The following is a 19,829-nucleotide window of genomic DNA, read 5'->3' as shown; positions in this document are numbered from 1 at the left end:
AAATCTCCTTTAAAAAAAAAACACTCACTACGACATTTACAATAAAGTTATTTTTAGCGCTAATTAAAACCTAAAAAGCATTATATTAGTAACAGTAACATCATTATTATTAATTTAATAATTATGAATTATCATCAATATATAATAACACAGTTGTGCTGTCCTTGTGAGCACGAGTGCAGGCGGTGCATTAATTGAGAATGATGACGTTGAAATAAAATAATAAATAAGTTAAACAAATAAATGTGACTGAAGTGTTATCAAATGCTGACCTGTGCGATGATGGAAGCGACTTTATCCTTGTCAATCGTGGGGTGTATTCGCTTGTTTTTCAGATGATGCGGGGTATCACGTCGGTGCAGCCTGTTTGGCTTTCCCGTATTAACCCCACCCTCATAATCCGGATCTTCCGATATTGTAAATTCAACACGTCTTTGTGACATATCATCACCATCACCCTCGGAGGACTCATCCTCACCACCCTCCTGCCTACCCTTAGCCGATACTTCTGACACCGAAACCTCGACATCAACAGCATCCTGCAACAGGAGCCCCATTCTCACAACACACCACTCACACAACCAGTTAACTATTTATCCTTATATTATATTATTCTACATTATTTTATATTATTTACATCCCCATTGTTCCATTATTTGCCTATTAATAAATAAAAAGTAAAATCAATATAATATTCGCACTGAACGCATACGCCGGGCGGTTTAACTAAATTCCAAATTGTATTTAATAAATATTTACAATAATAATCAACAATGGATTGATAAATATTCCTGGTAATATTTTATGTATATATTGCTAAATATTATTATTGTTATTATTATTGCTAAATAAATTATTAATCAATAAACTTACCGGAGATAATTGTTCGGATGATTGATGATGGATTTCACGTTCATCAATTTGAGTAACAGAGTTATCGTTTGCCGGTTCTGACGCAGCAGCTTTAACTTGATTCGATAGTGCACTCTCATCAAGTTCTGCGGTGGTACTAGTGGTTGTGACAGGTTGCGAAGCTTCTTGCTCTTCTTCATTAGGGTGAGACGCGTCTACATCAGTTTTGTCGAGGCCGAATGTTTGAGAGACATCCTAAGCAATCAGGTTTCGTTTAGCGTTAAATTAAGACGCTCGGTAATAAAGACAAGACAAGTACTTGATTAAACTCTGATTTCATTTAAAATAGAATGAGCACCAAGGCAACTTTTGATAAGGCTTGATTTTTTTTTAATATGAAGTTTAAATATGTCTAAATAAATTTCGAAAATTTGAAGATTATTTAAAAAAATAATTAACTTTGAAGTTGAGTAATTTAAAATTGGTCTTATGGGGTAACCTTCAAACATTGATACATTTCTGTATTTTTCTCGTAAAACTGTCGGTGACTATTTTTAAAAAACTTATGGATGAAAGTAAATATATCAGTGATAAATTTAATTTAAAAAATTTTACACTTGCCCGGCTAATTAAAGTGTATCAATTAAAAGAAAAATAAATGCCACTATTAGCCAATGTTACACAGAAAGAAAAATTTCTTAACTGGAGAACAAAATTATTGGCTCAAGAAAATTTTCGGGTGCTTGAAGGAAGACCGAAGTTGTGTTGGCTGAAGTAAAAATTTTTCTTGAAATTCTATTCTTGGTGGAAGTAATTTTTTCTTAATTCAGATTATCATAAATACTTGATACAATAACTTTTTATATTTGACCAAGATTTTTTGATACTTTAGGGAAGCAGCGCCACCTACTTCAGCTGAGAAAAAAATTTTCTCACCTTGGGAAAATTTTTCTCTTGAATATTTGATACCCATTGTATATTATTTTAGCGTGCAATTATACATATTGAATGAAAAAAAATAATTCAATATTATTTGATCTTTCCTTTTGATATGTTAATCAATAAAAATATTAATGAAAATTTACTTCTATCTCTATATTTAATTTTTTGAAGCAAGAAAGAAACTTTCTCAAGACAAGAAAATTCACTTCTATCAAGAACTAAATTTTTTGGAGCAAGAGGCTGAATTTTCTTGATTTAAATAAATTTTTTTGGATGAAGATACGTATTTCTTAAAGCAAGAAAGTGTAAAAGATCCCATTAGTGGCGGGGGCCCCATTACTGACACATTCTTTGATTTTGGTACTTATTCAATTAATGAAATCATTAATTTCTATTATGAATATATATTATTTCTAATCCTTAAGACCTTTAGATCAAAAAAATTTTTAATTTTTATTCCAAGTAGAACACTTCTTCATTGAAAGAAAAAGTGCCACTAATAGGGGTTAAAGGTGCCACTAATGGGGTCTTTTACCTTAATTAATTTTGTTGGACTAACTGAAATTTCTTGTGTCAAGAAAAAATTTTTTTTTCGCTCAAGAAAATAATTAAGAAGAAAAATATTTTCTTGGCTCAATGAACCTTTTTTTCTGTGTAAATGTATATCTATATATTGAGAAAAATCATATGATTACTGCTCTCCCCTTACCGCGCAAGAGTATACCTTAATCTGATTAAAAGTTATTTAATTTAATAAATTTTTGGATATTAAATTTTACCTGCTCGTCTGTCGAGCCCGATCTACTGTCATTTTTCCCCTTGCTAAAGAGCTTGTGGGCTTTAGCTTTTAATTCCTTCGGGTGAGGAGTATTTTGCCGTACAAATGGTGTCTGAAATAAATTTATCGAGTCATTTATTATTAATTAGATTGTATTATCAAGTAATTAGTTAATTAATTACTCGTAACCCATTCTCATGTTTTTTTATTAGATAATTACAGACTAGATTGATAAGCAAGCATGTTATAATTATACTAATTAAATAAATTAAATAATAACTTATTTTATTTGTATTTTTTTTTATGAAGAAGAAAATAAAAGAATTTATAAGAAATATGAAAAAGCCCTTGAACTGATATTTAAACTAATCTTTAGAGTCGTCATTAGTGATATAATAGCGCACAAGATAATTTTTGTTATTAGATTTAATTAATTAGATTAGTAGTAAAGAGATAAATTAAAAAACAATCTAATATATACACAAATATATATATATATATTTTAAAATCAAAGCATACTTACGTCTTCATTGACATGCAAATCGAGACCCAATTAATTAACTAATACCAGGTTTATAAATTAATAAAAAAAAAATATATATAAATTAATAATAAAAGAAAAAAAATAAAATATATTTTTAAAATAAAACAGGTTAAGTTCAATATTAATAATTAAAATAAAAGAAATGTTAAAACTACCATGCATTACATGCAAAAAATATTAAAATAAATGTGAATACATTTAAAATACTGCTTGTTATGTCTGTATAGTTGTTAAAACAAAGGTATAGTGGAATCTAAGTTGGTAAATTAATAAATTTGTATAGTTCAACATTAGAATTAATAGACTCAAATGAGTCAGTGGTATTCATGCAACATAAGTGCCGGAAAAAATGAGCTAATTCAGATTGTGCAGAGGCTGAGTGCTTGGTTATGAGCACCATGCTCACCTCCTTGTTGGCCTCTGGGCCGTCATCAGTGAATTTAACCGAGTGTGTCCTCGACGCTTCCTTTTCTTGCCAATTTTCATCGTCACTGCTGGCTAACTCCCTCATCTCATTATTTTGAACCGCATTTCTCATTCCTGCTATCATATTTAAGGGTCCTCCATCTAAAAATAAAATACAAAAAATTTATCATCCTTCTATTTCACCAATTTATCAAATTAGACAATCAAATTAAGCTCAATTAAATGTAATACTCTACTATTTAATGGAGATTTATTTTTATTGATTAAATAAATATATTTATTACCTTGTAAGCCTCCGGCATTGTTTTCAAGCTGAGGCAAAAGGAAACAAGTAAGCACTTCCTGGCCAGTATCCTCATCAATGTCTGTTTGGAAAGTCAACATTGGCTGAGCTTGATTTTCACTTAACCAAACTGCTTTTAAATTCAAATAAATCAACGAGTACGGCAAGAACTGCAATCTAAAAAATTTATTTGTGTTGTATATTAGATTGATTATTCCAAAAATATTTTTTAATAAAAAAAAAAAATTCTTTTTTTACATTTAATTTATTAAAGGAGGAAATACGTGTAGAAGGCCGTTTTCATGCTAATTTTCATTAATTTTTTTTAAGGTATAAAAAATTAATATTACTTATTGAAACTATCAGGTTATTTTATACATTTATTTATGAGTATTTTTTCGTATTAAATAGCAATATAACTTAGCAATTATTATTATTGTTAAACATTATTCCTAAGATCGGTGATTTTACTTAATAAAGAGATTGTTATTTATTGTAAGCCAACTTTCCCGATCCAGTTGATGGTAAACTAATTTAATAGTAGACTAATTTGATTTTCATTAAATTTTTATTTATTAACTATTTTCACCACATTATTGTATATGAGCACTCATACCATCTTCGGGTGAATACATCCAATAATTAAAAATTTTTTATTTAATTGACAATTTTTATTAAGATTAAGTAAACATGTTATTTTTTACTCAGTGAAACTTTTTTCGGTTACCGAAAAAATAATTCGGAATTATTATTATTATTATTATTATTATTATTATTATTATTATTATTATTATTACTTTCAACTTATGTATTTTCAACCATTTTTGTAATTTTTCTAATCACTTGGATTTGTGGTCAAAAGGAGAATTATCTCCATGATCAATAAATAAATAAATCCGACTTAGCAATTGGTGAGCAGTATGGAAGCCACAATTTTCATCTGAAATCACTCGGCACAGAAAAATTACTTATTTTATATGTGTACCTTCTATATGAACCTCAATTAAAAAAAAAAAAAAAAAAAAAAAAAAAAAAAAAAAATTTGCATTTCTTAGAGGGCTGTGAAATTAAGTCATTACTTTTTACCATTTTTTCATACGATGTTTATTAAAAAAAAAATAGTTTAAATAAAAATATCGCTTATCATTAAGGTTCATATTCGACGTAATTATATAAAGAAAATTAATTTTTCCGTGCCATTGATTTCAGATAAAAATTATGGCTTCCATAGTGCACTCCACCTCCTAAGTCGGAAGATAACCTACGGTGTGTATCAGCTGATATATATCTCCGCTACTTTTTAAGTTATACTGTCGTAAAATATGAAAAAATATAAACATATGTATAATTGTTTACCTATTTTTCGATACATCGAGTACGTGCAGAGCTTTACACTGTCCAACTTCATTAGGTAAATACTGTAGTTTATTTTCACGAAGTGATAATACACCTAAATTTTTAAGGTTTCCAATTTCCGCTGGCAAGTACTGCAAGCTATTACGATCGACATTAATATTATTTAAATTATGAAGATTACCAATTGAAGATGGCAAACTATATAAAAAATTTTCGGTCAATATCAGCTCCTGTAAACTCTCGCATTTTCCGATATTTGGATTCAGGCTTGTCAATCTATTTTGGTCGACCTTCAAAATCGTCAATTTTTTAAGCTCCCCAATACCGTCGGGCAGATTTTCGATAACATTTTGCGACAAGTGCAAATCGGTTAATGACTCAAGGCCACTTATTTCTTCAGGCAGATCTTCTAAGCGGTTTTCCGAGACGTCAAGGCACGCGAGAGTTTTCAATTGACCAATTTCTGGTGGCAAGTGTTGTAATTGATTTTGGTCTAACCATAATTCTTGAAGAGCCGGTAGTTGTCCCAGATACGGTGGCTTTAATATTTAAAATAATTTAATAAATAAAATAATTATTTTTTTTTCCTTTTATTATCTTGTACTTGTGATAAAAAAATCAATTAAATTAAAATTTATTATATAAATTATCTTCAATGATAATCATAATTAATTTTATCGGCTGGTAAATTATAGTCATAGATAATTATAATTATTAATTACTACCGAACTTTAATTACTTTAGCAGATGCGCGGTCTGTTTAGGCTACGAACAATTAGCGGGTCAAGGATAACGGCTAACAATAGTAAACTACTAACAAAATCATTAATCAGATAACTATATAATTAAATGAAAATAATATACGTGACAGAGTTATCTATAAAATAATTTACTGCCAAAGTAAAATTGAATTGTATTAAAATAATAAATTGTACAAAGCGCTTTATAATTTAATTTAGATACTGTTTTGTATTCATAAAAAAAAAATAATACTCACCAATTCTTCAATTTCATTGTCACCCAAATCTAATCTTTCAAGTTTACTCAACTGCGAAAAAGACTCGGGCAAATTTTTAAGTAAATTCTCTCTCAATTCAAGCGACTGTAAAGCTTCCAAGCTAAAAATATAAATAAAAATTCATTAAGCTATCAAAATGACAGGATTATCGCATAAGAAATTTTTTTGCCGTAAATCATTAGTTATTGACCGAAAAAACATTAAGAGTGATTCATTACCTTCCAAAATCTGGCGGTAAACTAGTAAGTGACATATCATTGAGGCCGAGTACTGTAAGATTTCTCAGCTTCACCAAACCCGCGGGAAGTCTGTACGAAAAATAAAATTATGTAACTACTACAGCGTAGAATACAAACAAATAAACTATCATTTAATTTATAATAAAATACAAACCGAGGTATCGGATTGCTGCTGAAATCCGCCACCTGTAGAGCTCGTAAATTTCTGATGTTATCAGGAATGTCCGATATATCTATAACAATAAAACCAAGGTCATATTATTGTTGTTATTATTATTAATCCCGAGGTTTTTTACATGTCGACATAGAGCCAAACACCTGGGAAATTATGCAACCGGCGAACAAACAATTCACTGGCAAACGTTTTGCTTTCATTTATCGTAACAACGCGGATATTTTAAAGTTCTTTAGAGTAATGACAAAAATTATCAACATATTTATTTAAATATTTACAAAACAAAGGTAATTATAAACACATTATTTTTTTTAAATATTACAATTTGTAACAAAAAATGTAACTACTATCTACAACAATAAACCAGTATACATTTTTAATAAGAATTTTGATGATTATTTTACTACAAATAACATTAGTGATACAGATTAAAACTTATTTTGTGTTAAAAATAAAACAAGGCACCACTTTTTTGATAAGAATAATATTTGATATTACATACGTTGTTGATTAGATATTATATATTATCATTTTGATTCGAGGGACTTGCTTATATTCGATTATAATTACAGCTACAATTAATAAAAATTTGTTATCAAAATACTAAATTGTAATTATAATAATTATAGTTTATAGTAATGCAAGTAATTAAATATCATTATTAAAGTTTGAATAATAATAAATAAGATTTAATGTCAATGTCATTATTTTGTGTCAGATAATGAAATATCAAAATTAATTTACACTAATAGTAAACATTGAAATTGGTAGTAATTTTATCGCATTATTTTATTTTATTCGATTCTCGTAATTGAATGATATAATAAAATTTTTTTAAAAATTGAAATTAATTCGCAATCATTAAAACTATTATTTATTTGACTGAACAGTAATATTTTAAATAATTTAGTGTACACTGAGAAAAAAAAGTACTACTCTTGAGAAAATTTTCTTGTCTCAAGAATTGATCGAATTAATTTTTGTTTAATTCAAGTGAACCTATTCGTTTGTTAATCTATCAAAAGGAATTTAAATATTTTATTAACATGATAGATATTGATATTCTTTTGTCCAAAAACCAAAATTTATTTTGAACGATTCTTGAGCCAAGAAATTTTTTTCTAGGCAAAAAATTTTTTTTTTCAGTGTATTTAATTGTTTTGACTAAACTAAATAAAATAAAAACAGAAAAATAATCGATTAAGTATCGAAAAAAAAAAATTAAACTTTAGTAAAATATTTTTACAAAAGAAAAATATTTATCCACGAGAATTTAAAAATAACACGAGTAATTGGTATTGAGAATGTTTTCGTAAATTCAGTAAAACAACAACAACCATATTGACTGAAATCAAATGTTGTTTTACCATTTAAGCATCACAACATCCTCGATCGCACCTTATAAGTGAGATACTTTCTTTCGATCAGCTTAAACGTACCAAGAGTTTGTTGGCTGTCTACAAAACAAACCGGGCTTGTAATTACCAACGTGGGTTTTACCATAATGTTTAGTGTTTTTTTTTCTTAATTTAAACCAAGGAATAATTAAAAGAAAAAGAATAAAAAAAATGAATGAGTCCTGAAGTCAATAAATAATCTGCCCTTTCCTTCTTTAAATTATTTAACAAACTTAAGCTAATAAATCAAGGCATTGAACCGGCGATCAGTAATTAAAACCCCCAGAATCTATCATTTGTCTTGATTAAAACCTTTTTAGTTCAAAGTTTCGCCCGCCTGGCGTGTGTTTTCCGCAAGACAATAGGACAATTAATCTCCCTTGGCGATCATTCCTCTTTATTTATAAATAAATAAATAAATCTACAGATAGATACGTCAATAAAAATTGAAATAAGTACGTAAGTAAATAAATAAATAAGAGTAAAAATATAAGCTAAGAGGAACCTGGACAAGCTTCCTGGCTAGCGTGTTACTGTCTCTCGTATACTGTTTAGTTTTTGTTGGTATCTTCTCGCTCACGCGAGACAGCCAACCTTCGCCTTGAATTCCACCCGACTTTCTAAGTTCGCCGCGGGTCAGATCGTTGCCACGACTGCTGCGTGCTCTCACGACCAGAGACCAAAAATAAATTGTACATATCCTCGAGTACTATACTCGTGGATCAAAAGAATAAATAAACGATAACAACGGCTTAAACTTAAACCTAAAACCAAACCGTACAATGACAACAACGGGATCATGCCACGAGTCGACACTAATTTTTTAACGTCTCACATTTTTACTTCCCCGTACAATTTACAATGAACCAAAAAAAAAAAAAAACTATTAATAGGCGCCCATTTATTCAACCTACTGGCTAAAAATATAAATACATTTTATAGAGAACTGCAATGAATTGAAATAACATCAACCCACTCACAAACATTTTTATTCAATGAATATTAATCCTATTTAATGCATGAATAAGTCAAATTGAAGATTTTAATTGTTTGCATGTGTGCGAATTTTATGTTTTCGGACATTAAGAATGATTGAAGAGACATTCATTGGCTAAAAAATTTTTTAAAATATTTTTAAATACAATTTACGTAATTTAAATAAGTTTTAAATTAATTTAAAAAATAATATCGCTATCTAAAGATCAATGGAGAATTTAATGAAAGATGTGACGAAATAAACTTAAAAAGCCAACAAACTATTAAAAATTTTAAATTTAAATTGAGTATCGTCCAAAAAAAAATTTTCACCCTTGAAAAGCATCAATTTAGGTCAAGGCCTTTCTGATTTTACCAAATCTAAACAGAAAAAAAAAAATCTTCATTAAAGATATAATTTTTTTGGCTCAAAAAATTATTTACGCTGAGAAAAAAAATTATTACTTTTGAGAAAATTTTCTTGTTACAAGAATATATATTCTTGATAATTTTCAAAAATATATTTTCTTGTCTCAAGAATTGATCAAATTATTTTTTGTTTAATTCAAGTGAACCTATTCGTTTGTTAATCTATCAAAATTAATGCCAATATTTTATTATCATGATAGATATTGATATTCTTTTGTCAAAAAACTAAAATTTATTTTAAGCGATTCTTGAGCCAAGAAATTTTTTTCTGGACAAAAATTTTTTTTTTCTCAAAATTCTCAAAATTTCTTCCAACTCCAAAAAAACTTATTAGATCTTTCAAAAAAATTTCTCGACTCAAGAAAGCTATTTCTTCTGTATAACAATAAAAACCCATTTTATAAAACAGATATCAGTCACAACATTTTCCTTATTTTCTCAACTATATAAATTATATAATAATTTGATAGAGAATCATTTATGAGACGATTACCATTTCATACATAACAGCAAAGCGTAATTCCGCAAGAAAGTACGTCGGAGCAACATAAGTGGAATCTGCGAGAGAGTAGAGTCTCTTTACTTGTATGGTCTGCTCTCATCGAGTCATCAAAGCTGCTTTCCCCTATATCACGTCACCTTTCATCTCACTGACTCAATTATGTCAGAGATATTACGTTGAAGAACAACTCTCAGGTACAGTATAGCTTAAGTGGTTGATGAAGAGCTTTAGCCACTGTATGTGTACTATTCATCAATACCTTTATATTACCTCATCACGATAACCAAGTACTGAGTACTAAGTACTAAATAAATGGATACTTATAGAAGCGATTGGAGAATTTTTTTAAACTGGACAGTTTTATTTTATAATGAAGCAATTCTCTTGAATCAAGTTTATTTTTTTTTTTAGAGTAATAATAATAAATAATTTGTCGTAGGAAAATTAAAAATGCAGTCGTACTAATTAAAATTTAAATAAACTGGGTAGTTCTTAACACGGTATCTTTTGAATCTAAATTACACCGGTATTTGTGAAGGGACTTGTCATGTCGGAAGTACGCTTGATAATCGAGACAATAACACGCAAACACTCTTAATTATAATTATAAATAAATTAATCATCAATAAATAACTTCTGCATTAATTACTATAAATAAAATTGTTGAATATAAATTCAATAGAGTTGAAAATTCTTTAATTTAATTCATCTAGCTAAACATTGTTAAATTCAAGAGTTTTAAAACTAAAAAAACTCTTTTTTCATGCTCATTAAGTAAAACGAGCGTATAATTAGAGTGTCTACGAGCGGCTTTTAGTTTTTATGACCGTCTAAATGCAAGTACTGCAAAAAAATAATTTTTACGAACAGCGTAGATAGTAAAAATTTTAAATTGAAATGAAAACCGAGTAAAGGAAAACAGTAGCCTTGGCTGGGAAGTACGCTCACTAGTCGGCAGTGAATGTGGCACCTGTTGCAATCGATGCAACTACACGATACATAAATCGTCAGAAATGTTACTACTATTATGTATCTTTATTACTATTACTATTACTATTATTATTATAATTTTATGTGTTTTGTCCAATGTTGTGTGCGGTATGTAATGTAGATATATCACACATAAAAGTGAGATACTGCAAGTTGAGGAAAACAGCTGAATACTATATAATACTACACTGCAGGCGGCAATCGCAGACTTTACTCAATTCAATTTGTGTTGAGGTAATGTGTACACGTAATGTTCGTAATGTAGTATTATAATACATAACAGCAGATAATATTAGATTTGTATGATATGTTTATGCAGAGAGCGCAGATTAAAGTGCAAATTTTTATATAAATGTCGATTAAAATAATTTTTATTTTGCTTATTAAAATTAAAAAATATATGTATTTTTTGGTCAAAAAATTAATATACTAAGGTTGTTGGATTCTCTGAGAAAAAATAAATTCCAGTTACAAAACTTTTAGTTTTATATTTTAGATATTCTGTTCTTAGAAATATTTATTTTAGAAAAATAGTATAGTTTATTTTATTAGTTTTGAAATGTAAAAAACACATTTGAGGCACATTTTTGGAGATAGAATAAGAAAGCCTGTATAGGCTTGATTTTATGACCTTAGGTACTTAAATTGTACAAAGGACTCCTTATTTTACTATGTGCAGTACAACCAAATATTACGATCTTAGTTAAGAGGAAAAACATGTGTTTTACTACGGACAATACAGAGGATTAGACCTCACAATAAAATAATGTTAACATTATAGTCAGTCTGCGACTAAAATTTGTCAAGTAACGACATTTTTCCAAGGAAAAAAGTAAACTGTAATAAATAATAGTCGATTTATAATAAGTAATGATCAACTAGTAAAAATTACCATTTCAAAGAGTAAAATCGTGATTTTAACAATCACTTCATAATATTTATCATTTAAATGCTACAATTTATTATTTACATAGAAGAAAATACTATTTCAAAGAGTAATATTCTCTATGTGAAAGTTGAAAATGTTAAAGCATAATAATTAAGAATTTTGACTTTGATATTTATAATTTCGTACCTAAAAAATGATCGCATGAGATGTAAAAAAATATAAACTACAGTTACTAAATTTCTATACAAGTAACGTCGATATTTACAAAATAAAATGGTAAATTTTAAACGCAACACTTAAAATCAAACTATAATTATTGATTTGCTTGGACTGGTAAAATATATAATTTAAGAGTAGAATTTTTACTGTTTCAAATGTTAAATTCTCCGAGTGTGAGACCTTCCACTTCTCCTCATAATATAGACTAATATATTGAAACGGCAATTTTTACTGTTTGAAACTGTAATTTTTTAAGATGAGAGAGTCGTTATTTACTATAGTAACAGTTACTAATTACATTTTCGATATTAAATTATAAATTGTGGCTTTTATACTTACTACATTAAGTTTTGTAATATTTACGTTTGTGCCACCCCGATGTCCGCTGTACTGTTTGAAACTATAAGAATTAACCGAAATCCGAGTGAATTTTACAGTTTACTTTTTTCCGTGTCTCCATACGATTATTTTAAAATAAATATTCTATTTAAATCACTATTTTTTAATAATATTGTATTTTCTCATTATTTATTATCAATCCCATCCATAAATTCCTACAAAAGTGTTAATTTAATTTTTGAGCCAAAAAATCCTTTTCTGAAAATAATTTCAATTTTTTTCAATGTGAATTTAAATAAAAGCTTACGAATTGCAATTATCATATACGCTAGTTATGAGTTAGATGCAAATTAACATTACACATATATATGCATACAGCAAAAAGTTCTAGCAACGTGGATAAAGTTTTAATAAAAGCTCGAGTTTGTTGATGTTTGATGAGGGCAAACCTGTTGCCACTGTTGTCCCTCAAAGCTTTTATCTCTTGTCTATGTAAATTCAAGTAAAATAGTGATAATAAAAGTTGAGAGCATGAGCAAGTAGGTACATGATAAAACGTCGTTTAACGAGTTCCTCTCTGACTGCGAGCAAAGATCCTTTTAATAAGATGAGATGATATGAGATTTGTAGTACGCTTGTATATGTACGGGTGTATGATGATGCTGTTTTCGTATCCATTGTAGCTGTACGACAGACATATACAGTACAGGTTCTACTGCATTGGTGAATAGAAGCACAGTCGAGAGAAATGTTTGTGTATTCACGAGCCCACGTAATATAAACTTTCATTATATTATATTATAACTTATAACGAACAGACCAACAAACTCTATAGGCAGAATTCAGTACTTTGTTATTAATATGTACTTTTTTTTGTATCAAACGCTACAACTTTAGGGGCAAACTTAATACTGCTATTTACTTTGCTAAGATACTGAATGAGTTATAAACTTTTAATGAATTTATTGGAGTCAAATTAGAGGGATATTTGTTAGTTATTAACTCAATAAGCAATAATATTTGTTGTGTCATGGGGCGAAATAAGAAAATATTGTTTAAATTGAACGATGAAAAGTTTATTGTTGTATAAAAATATAATAAACTTTTAAATGGAGAGCGATGCAATTAAACTGTTGGAAGTTGTATATAATATGCTTTTAATGGAATTTAAAAACACACCCTGGTATGACGTACCAATTGAGGCCACTTTGTTTTATGCATCGAATGCTTCTTGGAAAAGCTCTGAAGTAGAGCATCACGGAAATTATATAGATATATTTTTCTGGGCAAAACCTCAATTTTACAACAAATCGTCGTTTTATAAATAGCGTTATTCAGTGTTAATGTATATATATATATGTTTTATATTTATTTACTTTTTCTTCATTTATATAAAAGTTGGTTAATCATAAACAAAACTAAAAATAATTATTTATTTTTTACCATGAGCAGGAGAGATGAGATGCTGGTGTACGATTTTCATCAACAAGTGAAATAATTAATTTATTATGAAGAAGTGTTTGGATTTAATGGTACGAAGATTAGCAGACATGCGAAATTTTATTTTCAAGGAAATAAATTGCAGAAAGATTATTACTATTTGAATTTTGCTTTTTTAATATTATGTCTGATAATAAATTTATTAAAAAAATTTTTTATTTTATAAATAACAATTAGTAGTAATGATGAATGAACATTATTTGATTTTACAAACTCGGCTATCTACTAAAATTGATATCTAAAAAATTTTCTAATTCTATCGATAATTTTGGAATTTTAATCTACAAAAGTTTAATTTTTTTTTTTATAAAATCCAGTATTGTATTTTAGTATTTTTTCGTCTTGTAATTTAACTGATATGTTGTTAAATATATAACAAGCTAATTTTTGAAGGACATGCACGCAAAAATTAGTAGAGAATAAGTATTACTAGGTATCAATTATTAATTATTTTTTTCTTAGACTCGATATTTAATTTAAAAATATGTTTGTATCCGAAAAGTCACTAAATCTTCGAAAACTTTCAACAGTTTAGTTTTAATGAAAGCAATATCAGTTGCAATAGTAGCTGTTATCCAAAGCGTGGGCGTAGATTTTAAAGGATAATTAGAAAATAGAGCTTGACGTTACATGTCAATCTAATTTTGATGCAACAGGCATACGATAACAGATGCAAGGACATATATACTTTAAATTCCACGAGCATGTATACATATACCGAGTAGTTTGTGGCGAATATAATAAGAGAATCGATAAATATAGAAGCTATATCGGAGAAACATTGAAGAATTCCCCACACGATTTTGCTGACGAATTTTCAACAAGCAAACTTGAATTATGTAGTCAATCAGTTTATAAATATAGGGAACGTTAGGCACCTATAGGTTAAGTCTTTACTTCCTCTATGTGCTCATGAGAAAGTTTTAAGCTTCAACATGCAACGTCATGTTGTTTGCTGATAATTATAATGATCAATCAATAATTCAGAACTATAAATATATAAGTATAAATATTTATACTCTGGAAATAGAAGAGGTGCTTCTAACATCGCGTTAGTTTTGTCAGAAGGAAAAAATTATTTCTGATATCGATTTAGAAAGGACTCGATAATTTTGTTAGAGGGGCTTTTTAAAGGTTAGAAAATTTTCAAAAGCTTCCAAACACTTAATTAATAGTTTATTGATTTCATTTAACAGTTTGTGGTCTAAATGGGTGGTTTCAATAATGTTATTGTTAAAAATGGTGTTCTACTTTAGAAAACGTTACGAGATGTTCGAAATATTTTAAAAATGTTTTACGAGATAAGATAAAAAGAATTTTAAAAGAAAGAAAAATATTTAACTTGTAAATTAAAAATATCAAATGAAAAATACCGAGTCTTTGGTATAAAATCTCAGATACAGCAATTTGTACTCATCTGTAATTTACTAATGTTTAATGTTTATACTGTGACACAGTTTTTTACTATATAAAAAAAAAAAAATTTTTGTGCAATACTTTTGAAAGAAAATAAATTTTCAGAAGCACTGAAGTGTGATTTTAATTTCCTTGTAGCTTGATATGAAATAGAGTAACAATTACCAATCGATATTTTTTATTAATATTTGTAAAAACTTTTTTACATTTTTCGATTAAATTTTTTTTTGCATTTTCCAGATAATGAGGATAGGAATGAAAAAAAAAGTAAACCTTTAAATTAAAATTCCTACGGTTGACCTTTTTCGCTCATGCAAAGCAGTGCTCTTAAAATCGTTTTACTAAGATGCGTTCAATAATTTTTTTTTTTTTTACTTTGACTGAAACATAAATATTTTGAGATTAAAAGTTGAAAGCTTTTGTTATCAATTTAAAAGCTTTTTCAACTTAAAAAGTTATACAAGCACAAATGAAATACATAGATATTTTTTATGTACGTAGGATATAAATAGGATTTTATATAATACGTATATTTGGCTGAATCCATACGGTAGAATATCTGTCAGATAACAAAAATAAAAATATAATCACAAACTAGTTCACACCATCAATAGAAAACACGACTTTAATCTGATATTCCGAGTGTCTATTCCAAAGAAATAAATAAATAAATATATGTATGTGTATAAATAACTAAACAACTTTATCGGCAATGTGGAAGATGAAATTTTATCGAGAAATAACGTTGAGAAATAATAACAGTACTGCAAGACCTGGAATACCGTGGGTATTTTTTAATGATTTGCAATATGAAAAAAAAATTCCTTTACATGCATCCATTATTCGATAACATATTTTTTATTATTATCTAGTGAAGTTTTTAAATTAAAATTTATGTTATGTTACATTGTATTGGATATATATTAATTAAAAATTACATGGACATACTCGATATTAAATGATGAGCATTATATTTAATATTGAAAAGAAAGAAGAAAGAACGTCGCACAATATTGAATTTTATTATAAAAATACGGACAAAGGAAATTTAATAATGAATAAAAATTTAATAAAAGAATAAATTAGTATCTTCATTTTTTAATAAAATCGGATTAGCGATAAAAGCATTAACTCGAAAATAAATGCCAAAAATACTCGAGAAGAAAGAAACTTTTACTCGCTGTTTATATATTGTATACTGCAGATAACAAATCAGACATTTAATAAGTAAAGCGGATAAAAGCATCTCGAGTCTGAAGGATATTATTAAAAAATTAATTTTATTATCACAGCGATAATTGTTAAGAACAAAACTTGATTTGACATGATATGATTGTAAGAATCTTGGTAAGAGTAAAAATACATCGAAAATAAAATGAAAATAATACAATTAGTCCATTAACTCACATCGTGTTACCATTTTTATTACATTACTAACCGTATATATGTATTAGATTTACGTCAATTTTATCAAAATGATTTTCATGTCAGCATTTTTTGTAATACTTTTTCCCGTTAGATTTTATTTTATTTTATTAAATTTTTTATCTCTATTTCTCTTGATCTTCACGTGTGTTGATGCGAAAGCTATAAAGTCAAGAATAAATTTTCTCACGATGAAAAATAATCGGACGTAAGACATCAACTTCCCTTTGAGTCAGCCAGAGTCTATAGAGTAGTAAGGAGTGTAAGTTGTTTTATTTACTTATTTATATAGTATTTACTGTACAGTATAGTATATTATTCAAGATAGAGCACTAAATGTAACTGAAAACGTCCGGGAAGCACGAATGGGGAACTAACGCAATCCAATTGTACAGAACCTTATTTAGTTTTCTTGGGTAACTAATTATTATTCATATCATGTTTCATCGTACTGTTAACTTTGTTAAAACTTACTTTTCTTCAGTAATAAATTATTTATTTCTTAAAACAGTTATTATAGATAAATTACTCATATTGACCGTTCAGTGAAGAAATTCTTCAACAATTTTCAAAATCAAAAAACTTATTTTATCAAACCAGGATTCTATTTTCTTAAGTCTAATAATAAATCTATCAAAAAATATCATCAAGTTACTTTTCTATAAATAAAATCAAAATATATCAAACTCCGGATTGTCAAAGAAAAAATTTTACTTCAAAAAAATCTCAAAGATTGATTGATATTTTAGTCAAAAGAAGAAACGAGAAATAATTGAGAAAAAAAGTCGACACATACTTGAAGCTGTCATTATCACTGTGACTATTATTACACGGATAAAAAAGTGTTGCTATTATCACGATACAGTATAGTGATGATCACGATCCACGTATGACTATACTTTAGATGCGCATATGTCCAATCTAGTGGATCGTGATTATCACGATCCACATGGATTCGGATATCGAATGTCTATATTGCTACGGTTTGTAGATGATTATTAGTTGTTTTTGATTAAATGTTAATTATATGTTATTGCAGATTATTTTTTTTTTTAGTTTTTTCGTATATTATTGTTATAAACATAAATACACTGATAAAAAAATTGACTTGACTCAAGAGCCAAAGTCTTGAACCAAGAATACCATTTTGAAGAAAATGATTTTCTTGAGTCAAGAGAATAAATTCTTGAGCTAAGAAATTATTCTTGGTCTAAGAAACTTTTCTTGAGTCAAGAATTTATTCTCTTAACTCAAGAAAATCATTTTCTTCGAAATGAAATTCTTGGTTCAAGAGTTTGGCTCTTGAGTCAAGTCAATTTTTTTATCAGTGTACGAATTCCTTGTATAGCTTGATTAGTTTAAAATTTTTGTGTAGTTTATATGACAGTCAAGAATTATATGACAGTCAAGAATTAGGTTAGGTTTAAAAATGTTTAAATAATGCCTGACAGCAGTTGGAATTTATTTTATATGACTTTTTGTTTTGATTTTTAAAAATATTAGCCTAGAAATTTGTATTATTGATATATTCATTAAAAATACGCAATTATTTTTATCATAAAAAAAAATATTTTTTAATGGAATTTTTACTTCTTTATTACTCCATGTACTTTATAAAAAAAATAACATATTTTTGCGTAAAGTAGTATAGGATCAAATTATTTATGCTAAAAAGACCGTTTATGAAAACACAAATGTTATTTATTTAATACAATATATAATGTTCATTGTTTTTCTTTATCAACACAGTAGAATTATATACAATAACCACGGACACAGTATTAACACTGTTAACATAGGAAGATTTATTTCTTTACTAGACCTTCAAAAAACGACATGAGTTTTTCAAGATTCCACTCGAGTAATTTATCAACAACCCAATTGTCCATATCGCTGTTAATATAAATTGGTGCAATTATCGCTATTTCATCACCAAAATTGTAAATAAATAAACTCGTAAGTTTCAGACTTGGTTATGTGTGGTGGCACTGAACGCGTTGTGGATAGTGATAATCACAGTATTAGTAAGAAAACGTGTAGTAAGAAAACGTTTTGAGATATTCACTATACAGTTGAGCGTGGTATTCAGTATTCACTGTTTCGAGCATAACTGTATTCGTATGGTGAATATGACAATACTGTTTTGAGCTAATCACGATACTTCGTTCACGACCCACTGGATCGCTATAATAGCAATACTTTTTTCTCCGTGTACAATAATAATAATAATTATTATTGTTGTTGGAATAATAATAACAATAATAATTATTATTATCGTAAGTAAAAGAGACTATTTGTTACGGCTTCGACAACTTCTCCACGCGCCCCAGTTTACTCAGCTCACCCCCAGTCTGTCATCGGGCACCGACACACCAACACTCTCGTCTTCTTCGATCGCTTTTCAATGTCCTCCGGTGTACTATAAGAAGACCAATGGACTCTATTTATTCCCCAATGTCTATATAACCTTCTTCAAACTATTTTCTCTGATCTCATTTTCTTTGCTCTATATTATCCAGCAATGAAACTTGGAATTAAAAAATTTCAAACTCTAAATATTATTTTCCTTCCACCCTAAACAAGTATTTTATTTCTTTATTTCCCACCCATACAAATAAAAAATAACAATAAAAATTATAACACTAATAACAACACAGAAATAATAAATAAAACGGAAATGGTATAATTTCATAGATTATATTTAATTTCCTAGTCTCTTTACCCTCATCCGTAGTTCGTCAACTGAATCTGCTGGTGATTAATCAGCCGAGGAAATATCATTCGACCCTTTCACTCACAAATCTATAGGCCTTATATTTCTCCAAAGTAAAGACATTGATTTAGCTAGAAACTATCACCAATAGCCAATGACAACAAGACGATTAAATTGAATTGCAGAAACACTCAACTAACTATTCTGATAACGTCTAACTTCACTCAATACATTGTCGTATAGTACATGAGAATCGAATATTCTACTCCACTTGCTCCGCAATCAACAGACAATAGATTTTGGGGTAAAGAAAGAGATAGAATATCAGGGAGAATATTGCGAGACAATAGCACAAACCAGTTGACGTAGACGATTAATATGATTCGAAGCAAACGATATTGAACGACAAGTGCTCAACATGA

The 19,829-nt window shown here is 28.0% G+C and overlaps 1 protein-coding gene across 9 annotated transcripts in view; it reads right to left on the bottom strand.

The window, feature by feature from the left end:
* The window catches only part of LOC123267083 (protein lap4-like), a 53,228-nt gene that overhangs the window by 21,567 nt on the left and 11,832 nt on the right, over positions 1-19,829 (bottom strand). For 8 of the 9 annotated variants that reach the window (XM_044731579.1, XM_044731595.1, XM_044731588.1 and 5 more), the window contains exons 3-11: positions 6,593-6,671; positions 6,418-6,507; positions 6,179-6,299; positions 5,182-5,720; positions 3,827-4,002; positions 3,523-3,683; positions 2,574-2,684; positions 874-1,107; positions 273-539 (exon numbers count right to left, since the gene is read on the bottom strand). In XM_044731579.1, coding sequence (XP_044587514.1) covers positions 273-539; positions 874-1,107; positions 2,574-2,684; positions 3,523-3,683; positions 3,827-4,002; positions 5,182-5,720; positions 6,179-6,299; positions 6,418-6,507; positions 6,593-6,671 — 1,778 coding nt within the window. The remainder of the gene's footprint in view (positions 1-272; positions 540-873; positions 1,108-2,573; positions 2,685-3,522; positions 3,684-3,826; positions 4,003-5,181; positions 5,721-6,178; positions 6,300-6,417; positions 6,508-6,592; positions 6,672-19,829) is intronic. The other variant, XM_044731609.1, reaches the window with a different exon arrangement.

The sequence above is a fragment of the Cotesia glomerata genome, linkage group LG1 (genome assembly GCF_020080835.1).
Source record: "Cotesia glomerata isolate CgM1 linkage group LG1, MPM_Cglom_v2.3, whole genome shotgun sequence".
Classification (NCBI taxonomy): Eukaryota; Metazoa; Arthropoda; class Insecta; order Hymenoptera; family Braconidae; genus Cotesia; species Cotesia glomerata.
This window is presented reverse-complemented; position numbering and strand designations above follow the sequence as displayed.